Below are 15,376 nucleotides of genomic sequence, written 5' to 3' on the forward strand. Positions count from 1 at the left end.
GATAGCGATCCGTGACGTTGCAGCGTCCTGGATAGCGATATCGTTGTGTTTGACACGCAGCAGCGATCTGGATCCCGCTGTGATATCGCTGGTCGGAGCTAGAAGTCCAGAACTTTATTTGGTCGTCAGATCGGCGTGTATCGTTGGGTTTGACAGCAAAAGCAACGATGCCAGCAATGTTTTACAATGGGAACCAGGGTAAATATCGGGTTACTAAGCGCAGGGCCGCGCTTAGTAACCCGATATTTACCCTGGTTACCATTGTAAAAGTAAAAAAAAAAAAAAAAACACTACATACTCACCCTCTGATGTCTGTCACGTCCCCCGGCGTCCGCGCTGCTGCTCAGAGCTTCCTGCACTGAATGTGTCAGTGCCGGCCGTAAAGCAAAGCACAGCGGTGACGTCACCGCTCTGCTTTAGGGCCGGCGCTTACACAGTGCAGGGAAGCGGACGCCGGCGGACGCGACAGACACCGGAATGTAAGTATGTAGTGTTTTTTTTTTTTTTTACATTTACACTGGTAACCAGGGTAAACATCGGGTTACTAAGCGCAGCCCTGCGCTTAGTAACCCGATGTTTACCCTGGTTACCTGGGGATTTCAGCATCGTTGGTCGCTGGAGAGCTGTCTGTGTGACAGCTCTCCAGCGACCACACAACGACGAAACAGCGACGCTGCAGCGATCGGCATCGTTGTCTATATCGCTGCAGCGTCGCTTAATGTGATGGTACCTTTAGTGTTGCTTGGAGCCACTCACTTTGGAATAGGTAGGCGTGTGGCTTTGATGAGGTTACGCCGGCAGTTACAATTCATTAAGAGCATGACACAAGATTTTCAGGACATAATGCATGTTTATCGGCCAACACAATGCCACCAGTACAACTCACCTCCCAATGAGGATGTTTGTGTCACCCGAGAACCAGCAAAAGTGTAATTAATCTGCAGACATGGGATTAATACGCAGGTTAATAGTGTTAGCTTGCCCGACGCCCGCACGTAGCAGAACACTGCAGGGAGAAAAGTAACTTTATTCCCCGACAGCATCCGGTTTCAGTCCCGAGGGCGGCAGCAGCACGGGTTCAGTCATTTCTCCGGGTATACAGAGTGGCGGCTGTATCCATGCCCCTGGCACTGCCAACAATGGCTCTGCAATGGGGACAGTTGTCCGTCAGGGCCGGAGGCGCACTTACAGCCGCCGTTCTGGTGAGTGAACCCACGCTTCTCCAGTGACTGAAACAGAATGCCGCAGTGGAGAATAAAGTTAATTTTCTATCTGCAGCAAACGGTTATGTGCATTCTTGTTGGTAACAGGTTCTCTTCAAAGTCATGTGTCACATTTGGAGAAAAGGACTGCTTTCCAGCTAATATATAGTCGGTAACAATTTAATTTAGGTCAATTTCACACATCCATGTTTCGCAGCCCAAGAAGGGATCCTGATGCACAGACGGGCCACAGGTCTCCCGAAACAAACTCTACAGCCTCATAAATGCTGGCGATTTCAGGTCAGGAGCCCCACAGCTGCTCCGTGCATCACCGTCTGTACTCAGACCACAAAACAAAGAGGTGTGAAAGTAGCTTATATGATAATCTGTTCAAAGCTTCCTCATTAATGACAACCCATATATGTGTCCTATTAGGTATATAGATATCATAACCGGAGTATAATTTTAGAGATGTGATCAACTTCTCTAGTTTTTGGTTGATGAAGTAATGCGTTAATGAGTCAGTCTCCTAAGGCCAGGATCAGATGGGCTCATTTCATTGTCCATATACAGACTGACTACAGGTCTTCAGATATGATCTTACAGCCTTATTTGTGGCTATGAAGCTGCATGTTTGGGTCAGACTTGTGATCAGTCCAGGCATTGTAGTCTGCATAAGGACAGTGAAATACGCCCGTCTGAACCAGGACAAACATAGGGGATTCTGTTTTGGAACTTTATGATGCCTATATTCCTAATTGGGCATATGGGGAAAAATATGAAGACCACCACTTACAGGCTCTGCGCACACAATGCGGATTTTGCTGTGGATCCGCAGCAGTTTCCCATGAGTTTACAGTACAATGTAAACTTATGGGAAACCAAAAATGCTGTGCCCATGCTGCGGAAAAACGCACGGAAATGCATGATGTTGTAGCACTCATCCCCCACAAGGTTAAATTGCTATTGATGCACATAATAGTCTAATATGTCCAAGAACTGTCTGATTCTCCTCTTCTGTAACTTGGCATCCTCTCTTTTTGGACGGGTGACTACATTATCAGCATTCAACCAGCACTAGAGGTGCAGGAACTTCATATCCTTCACTTACCAGCATCCACAGCACCCACCATTGCCCAGTAATGTCTGCCCTGAACCAAAATCCGCCTGTTATGTCTATATGCTGAAGCAGACAAGGCCCCTGCTCCACCTCCTGTAATCCATCTCTGTGTATCTGATGCTCGAGACGGATTACGCTTGAAAATTTAACAGTAAGTTACACAGAAGGGTGATGCCCCTCCCAAAAAGACGGCGGAGTGTTTAGGTAAGCCTATGTTTTCAAATAAAGTGATTTATATGTACATTATAAAATGAGATCCTGTTTGAAATTCCAGGTACTATTTGTAGACATCACCCGAGATGAGCGAATCGACTCGCAAGACCCTGGTCAAGTGACCATACCATTATTATGTGACCGAAGTACAGACTGCCTCCTCCTGCCATCTAGTCATGGTGCCTCTTGATAAGATGGATCGAGGCCACATCACGTCGACAATGGCGGCATCGCATCAGGCCTACAAATCAGAAGAGGAGCTGAGGCTTCCAACAGGAATGAGTTGGTTTGCAGGGCTCCTGTCCAAAGACCACAGAATAAAGACACTGCCATGGGACCCGGTTAAGGCAAATGTATTCTTCCACCTGTAGTGCTCCCCAGTGTGGCCAACGACAATGATGGAGGAGTTCTGAGGAAAGGACCCAATTCACATTGGGTAACAAAGCCAATTATGTTACCAGATAACCTCCTCAGTGGCTATGAGCTGATAAATAATCACATGTCTCACAGTTAGGGTACTGTCACACAGTGGCATTTTTATCGCTACGACGGCACGATTCGTGACGTTCTAGCGATATCGTTACGATCTTGCAGTGTCTGACACGCTACTGCGATCAGACACCCTGCTGAGAATCGTACGTCGTAGCACATCGTTTGAAACTTTCTTTCGTCGCTGGATCTCCCGCTGTCATCGCTGGATCGTTGCAGGGCCGCGCTTAGTAACCCGATGTTTACCCTGGTTACCAGCGTAAAAGTAAAAAAAAAAAAAAAACGTACATACTCACCATCTGATGTCCGTCAGGTCCCTTGCCGTCTGCTTCCCGCTCTGTCTGCCGGCCGGAAAGTGAGAGCAGATCACAACGGTGACGTCACTGCTGCGCTCTGCTCTCACTGTACGGCTGCACTCAGTCAGAGCAGGAAGCAGACGGCAAGGGACCTGACGGACATCAGATGGTCAGTATGTACTGTTTGTTTTTTTTTACTTTTACGCTGGTAACCAGGGTAAACATCGGGTTACTAAGCGCGGCCCTGCGCTTAGTAACCCGATGTTTACCCTGGTTACCAGCGAACCTCGGCATCGTTGGTCGCTGGAGAGTGGTCTGTGTGACAGCTCCCCAGCGACCACACAACGACTTACCAACGATCACAGCCAGGTCGTATCGCAGGTCGTGATCGTTGGTAAATCGTATAGTGAGACGGTACCCTTAGGCTACTTTCACACTAGCGTTGTTTGCTGTACGTCGGAATGCGTCGTTTTGGAGGAAAAACGCATCCTGCAAAGTTGCCTGCAGGATGCGGTTTTTTTCTCCATAGGCTTGCATTAGCGACGCATTGCGACGTATGGCCACACGTCCCATCCGTCGTGCGACGGATGCGTCGTGTTTTGGCGGACCATCGGCACAAATAAACGTTCCATGTAACTTTTTTTGTGCGTTGTGTCCGCCATTTCCGACCGCGCATGCGCGGCCGGAACTCCGCCCCTCCTCCCCGGACATTACAATGGGGCAGCGGCTGCGTTGTAAAACTGCATCTGCTGCCCCCGTTGTGCTTTTATTTCACAGCATGGGTCGGTACGTCAGCCCGACACACTGCGACAGGCCCGTACTGACGCTAGTGTGAAAGTAGCCTTAAACAGTCTTCAGGAAGAGCTTCCTGTTAGTGAGAAATAAATAACCCGTAAGTGTAAACACACAGTATAAGACTTGTAGGACTACTAGAGTTAGGGATCATCTGATTGGGAACACCTTGGTAGTGGGATGGCTCTTACACTTCAAAACAGGGAATCTGTCACCAGAAAAAAATAATACTATTAATCTGCACTGCAGATATGGGTTTAATCCGCAGGTTCAGAGCATTGTTAACCTGCCTGGCACCCGCACTTAGACCCACACTGCTGGGAGGAAATTAACTTTATTCCCCCTGGCAGTGTTCAGGTCTTAGTCACTCACCGCTCTGTGTACGGAGAGTGGCGGCTGTATTGGTGCCCCCCGGCCCTAATGCTGGGCCAGTGTCAGTCAGAGCCAAGGTACAATTAGAGCTGCCGCTCTCTATACACTGAGCGGTGACTGGACCCGTGCTGGCACCACCCCTATGACTAGAACCCGAACGCTGCCGAGAGGGAATAAAATTAATTTCCTCCAAGTTGTGGGGGTCTAAGTGCGAGGGGTGGGCATGTTCACGCTATTAACTTGCAGATTAACACCATACTTGCAGGTCAATAGTGTTTTCAGTTGACTGGTTCCCTTTAAAATACCCTATGGTTTTTACATTTATTATTATTAGGGTATACATTATTTTTTATTCTAGTTTTGTTCTGTTACTAGCCAGAGTGTGAGGCTATGTGCACACGTTCAGGATTTCTTGCAGAAAATTCCTGAGAAAAACCTGAAATTTTCTGCAAGAAATCTGCATGCGTTTTTGGTGCGTTTTTTTCCGGACATTTCCCAATGCATTTTATAGTGGAAATTCCGCAAAAAAACCTGCAAAATTAATGAACATGCTGCGGTTTTTACCGCTATGCGTTTTTTTTCGTGGAAAAAAACGCATCATGTGCACAAAAATGGCGGAATTCATTCTAAATGATGGGATGCTTAATGTATGCTGGTTTTTTTGCAGTTTTATAGCGTTTTATTGCGAAAAAAACTCAAAATCAGCAACGTGTGCACACAGCCTGAATGTGCACCTACACACTGCAATTATACCAACAGGTGTGCCGGCCCACGCTTTTGTTTTTACTATTAACTCAGGAAACAATCGTTCAAAACACTAATTCCCCTGATTGTTTTCATTATCAGGATGCACATCAGCCATCGATTATGGATGTTTCTACCACACATTTTCCTTCCACTCAACTTTCCATTTATATGCTTGGATACAGCATTCAGTGAACAGCCAGCTTCTTTAGCAATGACCTTTTGTGGCTTACCCTCCTTGTGGAGTGTTATTGACTGCCGTCTGGACATCTGTCAAGTCAGCAGTCTTCCCCATGATTGTGGAGCTACTGAAACAGATTAAGGGACCTTTTTAAACACTTCGGAAGCCTTTGCAGGTGTTTTTTTATTAATTATAATTTACTGAGATAATGAAGAGGGGGCGTCTCACAGTAAAGTGTGAGTGAAGTGTATCCCCCTATTACCTCATTGCGGCAGCGTGAGGGTCTCTGTGCTGGGAGCGGCAGCTCCTCTTCGTGCCGTGGGTGCTCTGTGCTGTGGGGCGGTGGCGCATCTTTGTGCCATGGGTGCTGTGGGGCGGCGGCGAATCTTCTTGCAGCGTCGGGGCTCCTCCGGCATCTCCTCCAGGCCCGGAGGCACCGGCAGCCCCATTGCTGTGATGCGGTGACCTCCGGGAAAATGGCCGCTGCTCAGATTCAGATCTGAATCTGAGCATGCGCCGCCCCCAGCGGCCATTTTCCCGGAGGCCACTGCATCGCAGCCTCCGGGAAAATGGCCGCTGCTCAGATTCAGATCTCGTCTCCCGAGATCTCGGGAGACGAGATCTGAATCTGAGCAGCGGCCATTTTCCCGGAGGCCACCGCATCAGAGCAATGGGGCTGCCGGTGCCTCCGGGCCTGGAGGAGATGCCGGAGGAGCCCCGACGCTGCAAAAAGATGCGCCGCCGCCACCCCACAGCACCCACGGCACGAAGATGCGCCGCCGCCCCACAGCACAGAGCACCCACGGCACGAAGAGGAGCTGCCGCTCCCAGCACAGAGACCCCCCATGCTGCCGCAATGAGGTAATGGGGGATATACTCCACTCACACTTTACTGTGAGACGCCCCCTCTCTTCGTCATCGGGACCACTCCCCACGCCAAAAGGCACATATTCACCGGCCCTATAAGATGACATACGGCGTATAAGGAGACCCCCGACTTTTAAGAAGATTTTATATTTTAACTGGAAAAGTTGGGGGGTCGTCTTATACGCCCAGTCGTCTTATATGCCGGAAAATACGGTAAATGGAATCCGTCAGCAGGATTCACCACCTAAACTATTTATACGTGCATGTCTATCTTTCAAACAGAAGTCCAGCAATACCTTTACATTAAAAGTCCCCGTTGCTTACTATGAAAGAAGTGTCTGAATTGATATGCAAATGAAGCTGAAGGGCTATGGTAGATCTGAAGCCTCTTGTCACTCCAGCTCTATTCCTTGCCTAGTGCTGCCGCTTCATGCTTAACAAACGGCCTCTATGCTGTGCGACTTGAAGCAAAATAGCAGTCAGACAAGGAGGCGGCGTTGCTGGGCAGGAAATAGAGCAAAAGATGCTTAAGATCAACCATAGCTCTTCAGCCTCATTTGCATATTAATTCAAACACGGATTTCTCCGTGACAGAGGACCAGACGCATAATTTTGGCGCAATTCAAGGCTACACTAAAATTTTGTGATTTTTGACTTTCATCGACACTTTCACCAAGCTCCAACCATGTGGGCAGAGTTCGCTAAGAAACAAATCTTATTAATGGGAGTTGGATTTGTGGAGAGGCGCACAGAGGAAGGAGTGTGGCTCCAGCCCATCTCATCAAAGGCCTTGGTTATTCCCCGAATAATAATAATAATAAAAAAAAGTTCATGGTGTACATACAGCCTATTACTGGCCTCAGTAATCCTGAATGATTAATCTCTGGAGAATTCTTATTTTATAACATTTCCTGCCCTGACAGCAATTTTTTTTTTTTTTTTAAATCCCAGGGAACCGCTGTATGTCACCAAGAGGACTGGACTGTTCATGTCATAGGTCCAGCCTGTCTTCAGTTACATTTCTCTATAGAACAGTGAACAACAAATGGAAACTGGGTGGAAAAGCACTCTGTTCACATAGCTGGCACCACACTCTGCCAAGACAGGAGGAACGGTACAGTATACAGTGTTATAATCAAGATCTGGTTTCCATCATGTTTACTGCAAGAATAAGACAATGGAGTCTGATAAACTGTATAAAAGAGTGATCACAGAATGCAGAATACAACGTCAGCCTCTCCCTGCCCAAACTGATAACAGAACAATAGATCCCATGCAGGAGCAGGCACAACATTTCCCAACATGATGCCACTGGAAGGCTGGCATAAGCCAGTCAACTTTTAGATAGACAAATCAACAGACGTCAGTGAATGCTCTTGGTTGAATGACTGCTCTGTGTGTTCTGATCAGCTGACCCTGTCTAAGCCGATCACTGCCCTTTCAGTAATAAGAGGGCATAGGCATGGTACAGGTGATTATATTTACATAAAGCCAACCACCACACAGCAGGTCCACAGCGGCCACCAGGGCTCCTGTATCAGATGGCACAAACATGACAAGTAAGGATATCTGCGTCTCACAATGGGCACTGTAAAGGATAAATATTTGGTAAATCTTAGGCTAGGTTCACATTGCGTTAGTGCAGTCCGTTCAAGCATGCGTTAAAATGACAGCGTTAAAGTAAGTGCCGGAAAAAGATCGTGTTATGTGATCGCGCTAGCGCAAATGCTCCATCTGCGCTAACGGTGACGGACCCCAAAACGCTGTAGACCGCGTCCGAGGGTCCGTCACAAAATGACGGCAGATTATGGCATGCATTGGCGATGCGCTCGGTAATAGGGGTTAATGGCAGCGTTAACGGACTGCCATAATGCAATGTGAACCCAGCCTTAGTCTTCTGGGTCCATCAATGTACAAATAGTGTATGTATTCAGTTAGAGTTGTAAGAAGACGGCAACTAGGTAATCACCGATCTCCAGGATTAGCGATAAGCTGCTTATTGCTGGAGGCCCCCACACGTACCACTGACCAGCAACTTATCCTGGTGATCTATGTACAACCTCATTAGTCATGTTCTCAGGATTCATGCGCCTTTTCCACATTTTTTGAGTTTTCACCATTCTCAGGTTTTTTTTTTGTTTTTTTTTACTTGTCATCAGTGAATGGGACCATTGTTGTTTAAATCCAGAAGCTGCAGAAGAGTAATTAAAGGGAACCTGTCACCAGTTTTAGCCGATATAAGATACGGCCATCAACTTTCAGGGCTTATATACAGCATTCTATAATGCTGTATATCTGCCCCCAACCCGACCTGTAAGAGAAGAAAAAGAACTTTCATTATAATCACCCGCGGGGCGGTCCGATCCAATGAGTGTGGCTCTTCTTGTTCCTGCGCCTCCCATCTTCTTACGATCTCCGTCCTCCTGCTTGCTTCTTGTGGGTGACGCATCCCTGCATCATCTACACAGTCTCCCCAGCATCGCACTCCAGCACAGGCGAACTTCTCTGTCCTATTGAGGGCAGAGCAAAGTACTGCAGTGCGCTGGGGCTCTCAGCTTTCCCAGCACCTGCGCACTGCAGTACTTTGCCCTCACAGATAAGTGCGCTGGAGCGTGTGCCGAGAAGAGTCATCCACACGAAGCAAGGAGGGTGGCATCGCAAGAAGAAGGGAGACCAAGACCAGCGACACCCATCGGACCAGACCACCCTGCAGGTGAGTATAATAAAAGTTATTTTTCTTCTCTTACAGGTCGGGTTGGGGGCAGATGTAAAGTATTATAGAATGCTGTATATCAGCCCTGAAAGGTGATGGCCGTATCTTTTATCGGCCAAAACTGCTGACAGGTTCCCTTTACAGCCGAGACTGAATTCATATAAAATACAGTAAAAAGAAATCAAAGCATTGCATGTACCGCAACCTGGTAGCAATTGGAAATGGTGTGAATTGATTTGCAGTGGTCAAGTTAGTAATCTGTGACTGCCAGCCGGGAGCCACAAGAACTGCAACCTCCCTCCCGACATTGATGGCTTTTCTTTTCAGTAGCCGACCTGACACCACGTCATGATTGCAGCGTGACGCACATATGGGGGGCTGCATCAGGCCAGATAATCACAACAGCCACGGATGTCAAGAGCTGAGGGCCACTGTCCAATGGCCATAGATGGATAAAACGCCATCAACTCAAGCAGAAATCAGGTCTACAGATCAAACACAGGTCACATCGCTGTACTGATGGGAAAGGAAAAAAGACGCAAAGTAACATTTATTGCATATTTATTTGTATATTTTAGATTTCTTCTAACGATACATAACTCAGTTTGGCATTGCCAGAACCGTGTCCGTCATTTTGACATGATATTACCGCACTTGTCACCTCTTCCCATTACATTATATGGTAAGCTGAAAACTACAACTACAAAGCGAGCCCTCCAATAGCTAAACAAAGGAATGAAACAGTGAGGGCTCTGGGAATGAGGGAAAAACCAACATATGAGCAGTGTCAGCGGGGTCCTGGGTTCAAAACCCACCAAGGACAACTCCTTCCAAGGGGTCTGTATAGTCCCCCCACACCCAGAGACCCCCTGATGGGGAGTGTGAGCCCCTGTGCTGTGGAGTAGTGGAGCTCTGTACATCCCCCGGGCCCTGCTGAGGAGGTGTGTGACCTATACACACTGCACTGGAGCAGATCCACCCCTGGATGAGGCCACGGTCAGTGTGTTACCTCGGTCAGTGTGTTACCTCAGAATCTAACAGAACCCGCCCGCTGCCGGCTGACACAGTGTGACCGCGGCCTGACACTGAGGGGCCCCGGCCGGCACCGCGCCCCCGCCTGTGGACGCACACACGAGGGTCGGAGGGCTGCAGTCCCCGCACTATGTATGGAGGACGGGTCCCCGCCACTTCCGGGAGTCGCCTCCATCCTGAGCGCGGGGCCTGCAATGCAGAGCGGGAGGACGCGGCCCCGGACAGCAGCCGCCCCGACCGTCGCCATGACAGCAGGAGCCGGCGAGGCCGCCCCGCCACACACCGCCCGCGGCCTGACCCAGGCTAACGCCCGGCACAACCACCGCATCCGGCCCGTGCTGGGCGAGGACGGCCGGCACCTCATCCCGGAGGCCACCATGTTGGAGACTGGCAGAGGGGCCCCCGCCATTAGCCGGAGCCCGCCGGCGGCTCGGCGCCCTCACCTCCACATCTCTGCCCTTGTTCTTGAAGCTTTTGATCCGGTGGTTCTCCAGGCCGGCGCTTTCCGCCATGGCGGCTCCTTCTGTTTCTTCCCGTTACCGGCTGCGACACCACAACGACCGCGCCAGCCGCACTCCCCCGCCCTGCGCGCACTCGCTTCCAGGAGGAGGAGGGAATGGGGGGAGGGGCGCGACGTCACTCAATGGGCGGGGCTGTGAGTGCGAGGTAAGGAGGGGGCGGAGTCATTACGAGGAGCGGTGATAGGCGGAGTTACCATGAGGATGGGTGATAGGCGGTGTCACCATGCGAAATGCTAATAGGCGGAGTCACAGTGAGGCGTGGTGATGGGCGGAGTCACCGTGAGGGAAGGGGAAGGCGGTGTCTGGGCGGTGCAGGGAGCCGGCGCTGGAGTCTGATTCGCTCTCAGGCTCCGAAATCTCCTCTAGTATTAGTAAAGCTTTGCTCGGTATTTCCTCATGCTGCTGCAGACTTCTGCTGAGTATGGTGTCTGTAACCGTTTAATAAAGTTTTTTTTTTTGTAGTGGCGGGCCTTTGTGACGTGCTAAGTCATGTGGTACAGAGGACCGCCCAGTACCTATTAGAGGCGTGGTCTTTAGCTCCGCCCCCTCCTCAGCATGCAGCCTTGTCCCGCCTCCTGGGGGTAGCCCCGGCTCTGCTGTCGGGAGGCGGCGGCGCAGTGACCGGCGGGGGGCACTGATCACAGGCAAGCTCCGTGTCTCCCTCCGCACTGCCCCGGCACACCCCTTTATAAGCCAATGGGGATTGTTCGCCTCAATTTACATCTTGCGAAGCGTCGCGTCGTCTGTGGCCCCGATGTGCCCGTCCTCAGTCACTGCTTCTGCTGTGGGGCAGCTCCGCGCTGTGTGTATGGCGGACACGTGACCGGGGATGAGGTGGGTGGGCTGCGCAGGCTCTCCCTCCTCACAGGCCACACACTGGCTGCGTGTATATTGTCATGTGACCAGACCTTGTCGTCCAATTGAAAAGCAGCTTTCCCATGTGCAGTGTTCTCCTATTGGAGGAAGCAGAGGCCAGGCCTGGTCACATGACCCTAAGGCTTCTTTCACACTTCAGTCGTTTGGCGTCAGTCACTTCCGACAAAGTGACGGATCGACGGATCCGTCACAATTGTTGAAAAAACGGATGTAACGGATCCGTTTTTTTGACGGATCTGTTACTCGGGGGTTGTATATACTTTTTGGAGCATGCGCAATTGAAAAAAATTGTAAAAACGGATTGGGGCGACGGATCCGTCGAAATAACGGTCGCGACGGATCCGTCGCCCATAGGTGGCCATTCTATGGAATGACGGACGCGACGGATCCGTCACGATCCGTCATTTCAACGGAGACAAAAAACGTTGCAATGACCGTCAATGTCTAGATGACGTCCGCTAAATTTTGACGGATCCGTCGCATGACGGATGGAACGGACGACCATCCGTCACAATCCGTCGCTAATGCAAGTCTATGGGGAAAAAACGGATCCGTCGAAAAAAAAAAACGGATCCGTTTTTTGAGGAAAATGACAGTTTTAGACTGACGCCAAACAACTGAAGTGTGAAAGAGGCCTAAGCTGCAGTGACCAGTAGCAGAGCCCATCATTCCGTAAGGCCTCTTTCACACTAGCGTCGTGCACTGCGTCACTATGCGTCGTTCTGCAGAAAAAACGCATCCTGCAAAAGTGCTTGCAGGATGCGCTTTTTCTCCATAGACTTTTATGTGCGACGTATTGCCACACGGCACGATTGCGCCGTGTTGCGTCGGACCGTCGCCACCAAAAAACGTTGCTTGTAATGTTTTTTTGTGAGTCTGCAGCATTTCTGACCGTGCATGCGCTGCCGGAACTCTGCCCCCGCCTCCCCGCACCTCACAATGGGGCAGCGGATGCGTTGGAAAACAGCATCCGCTGCCCCCGTTGTGCGGCGCTTCCACAGCTAGCATCGGTGCGCCGCAACGTCCCATAGCGGCGTGCAGTGCACGACGCTAGTGTGAAAGTAGCCTTATTTCTGTGGCTCTCGCACCTTTTCCATGCTGAGCTTGGAGGCATAGCTGGGGTTCGGCTGAGGGGGCTCTGAGTGGCCCCCAACCAGTAGCCCTGATGACTGACAACTATGGGTGTAATAGTGGCTATAGGAACCTCAGCAGGTGACTAGAAGAGATCACTATACAGAGACCACCGCTGACATTTCCGCCCTATGGTGACCATATAGTATAGTGCTGAGAACATACACATAGTTACAGCACAGTTACAGATGGTGACTTACCGCTGACGTTCCTTCTGATGGAATCGTTCATTTTTCCCGTCCTTTCCATCTGGCCCAGACCGACATGACAACTTCTCCAGCCAGGACTCCTCTGCAGAGATTACAACACAGACACATTTGCCTTCTCACATTTCCTGCACCGTCCCCATCTATCCCCAACCTGAGCTGCTGCGTGTCCCCATTACTGCCCCTGCAGATTGGTATGTGCTCCTCTTACTGCCCCACATGATAATGCCCTCACATAGTGAAATGCCTCCTGTGTGACCTCTGAGTGGTAAAACTGCCCCTAGAAAATAATAATGCCGTGTGCCCCTTTAACAGACACAATACTCTGACTGCCCCTATAGCCATAATGCTTCTTAACCCCTTCACCCCCAGAGCTTTTTCATTTTTCGCTCCCCTTCTTCCCAGAGCCATTTTTTTTGTTTTTCCGTCAGTATGGCCATGTGAGGGCTTATTTTTTGCAGGATGAGTTGTACTGTTGAACGACATCATTGGTTTTACCATGTTGTGTAACAGAAAACAGGAAAAAAATTCCAAGTGTGATGAAATTGCAAAAAAAGTGCAGTCCCACACTTGTTTTTTGTCTGGCTTCTTTGCTAGGTTCACTAAATGCTAAAACTGACCTGCCATTATGATTCTCCAGGTCATTACGAGTTCATATATAGAATTCAGATGGTTAGTACTCGACTAAGGAAGGTGTGAGGTACTAGTGAAAGGGAACCATTGGTTCCATAAATACGAGTCAAATATAGAATCACTGCACACAATTGAAGGATATGCTTCCAGTGAGTTAGCTTATTGACGGTGATGGGTGAAGCGACAGTTTAGAAAGACGTTTCGGCCTGACACCGGCTTTTATCATAGTCGCTGGAAAAATAAAATATACAGAATCAAAAACCTCATATATACAGTATTTACAACACATAAAAAAAGGGGGGGGGGGGAAGAACGTAACCAGGGTTGCATGTGTAATTCAGTCTGTGCTGAAGCCAAAGGTTCAAGTGTGGTTAATAGAGGCATCATAGATCAAAAGAACAGGTTATCGGCTGTGGACGTGGGATAACAAAAATAATAATAAATAATAGGCCCATAGCATACCCTTTTGAGTAGGGAATCACCGGGTAAGTATTGTCACGGCTATGCAATATTTTATTAAAGCGCAATGTGTCCTATGGGTAAGGATAAAGGAGAGCATAATTAGATAGAGTTCATGTAAAAAGAAAAATGTTCATGTAAACAAGAGAGGGAAAGAACGAAAGGGTAATGCTGAACAGTATGCATCAAGAAATGCTTCAGGGTGGGTGAATTGTGACAGCCGACAGGAGCGGTGATATGACCAAGAGCAGATAGAGACTCAAATACCAGTCTGGCCTGTAGTCCAGTATAAGATTCAGGTGGCCAGGAAAGAAATGTCCTGACTGTTTTGCCCGGGCTGAATAAAGCAAAGTAAACTAGGGTCAGTATGCGCAGATTAAGGGTAGATGGTAGTGCTCTGATCCAGGGAGTGTACTTACAATTATTAGTGGTGCAGTGTCATATGCAGGCATAGCCGTGCTGGAGCGATGTGTGTGCACTGTGGGTAGTGGCGCCTTAAGTCGGGGCGCCGGCCGGTCATGTGACCAGAAGTGACCTGGGTGGCATAGCCACAGGGTGGCGCTCATAGGAATCTGCCATCAACAGCCATAGAGGTCTCAAGGAGACCTCTGGTTGTGATGGCAATGCACCGATGACCCCCGATCACATGACAGGGGTCAGCGATGCAAGTACTTCCGGCCGCGCTTGTTAAATTCTGCTGTCAGAGTTTGACAGCGGTATTTAACTAGTTAATGGGTGCGGGTGGATTGCGATTCCGCTCGCACCCATGTGTCAGCTGTTGAAAACATGTCGCGGCTTTGAGGTGAGCTCACCGCCAGAGCCCACCTCAAAGCGGGGGATACTGCCAGCTGATGTACTATTCCGGGGTTAAGTGGCAGCACGGTGGCTCATTGGTTAGCACTGTTGCTTTGCAGCTCTGGAGCCCTGGGTTCAAATCCCACCAAGGACAACATCTTCAAGGAGTTTGTATGTTCTCCCCGTGTTGCTGTCGGTTTCTTCCCACTTTCTAAAGACATACTGATACGGAATCTAAATTGTGAGCCCCAATGGGGACAGTGATGATGTCTGTAAAGCGCTGTGGAAGTAATGGAGCTATATAAGTGAGTAAATAAATAAGTGCCCACTTAACATTTAATAATGTCCCCAGAGTATGCACCGCTCCCCTATACACAGTATAATGGGCCAACAGCACCACTATGATCAGTATAACGTCGGCACAGCTCTCCTATACACAATCTGATTCTACCACAGCTCTCCTACAGATAGTATGATGTCCCAACTGCTTCCACAAAACAGTATAATGACCCCCACAGTAGTCGTCACACTGTAGGATGACCCCCGCAGTAGCAACCACAATGTATATTGGTCCCTACAGTAGCCCCCACAGTGTATTATGAACCTCACACTTTATAATGGCCACCACAGTAGTCCCCACAGCTTGTAGATCATTCACAGTAGTCCTCAAACTGTATAATTGCTCTCACAGTAGCTTCCTCACTGTATAATGGCCTGACTGTAGGCCCCACAGT

General features: G+C 49.3%; 1 protein-coding gene across 1 annotated transcript in view; it reads right to left on the minus strand.

The window, feature by feature from the left end:
* Positions 1-10,954, minus strand: part of KPNA3 (karyopherin subunit alpha 3) — a 77,017-nt gene extending 66,063 nt beyond the window's left edge. Inside the window, exon 1 of the mRNA XM_077298099.1 lies at positions 10,465-10,954. Within this exon, the coding sequence (XP_077154214.1) occupies positions 10,465-10,533 (69 nt within the window). The 5' untranslated portion in view covers positions 10,534-10,954. The remainder of the gene's footprint in view (positions 1-10,464) is intronic.
* Between the last annotated feature and the right edge of the window lie 4,422 nt (positions 10,955-15,376).

Source organism: Ranitomeya variabilis, chromosome 3, assembly GCF_051348905.1.
Source record: "Ranitomeya variabilis isolate aRanVar5 chromosome 3, aRanVar5.hap1, whole genome shotgun sequence".
Lineage (NCBI taxonomy): Eukaryota > Metazoa > Chordata > Amphibia > Anura > Dendrobatidae > Ranitomeya > Ranitomeya variabilis.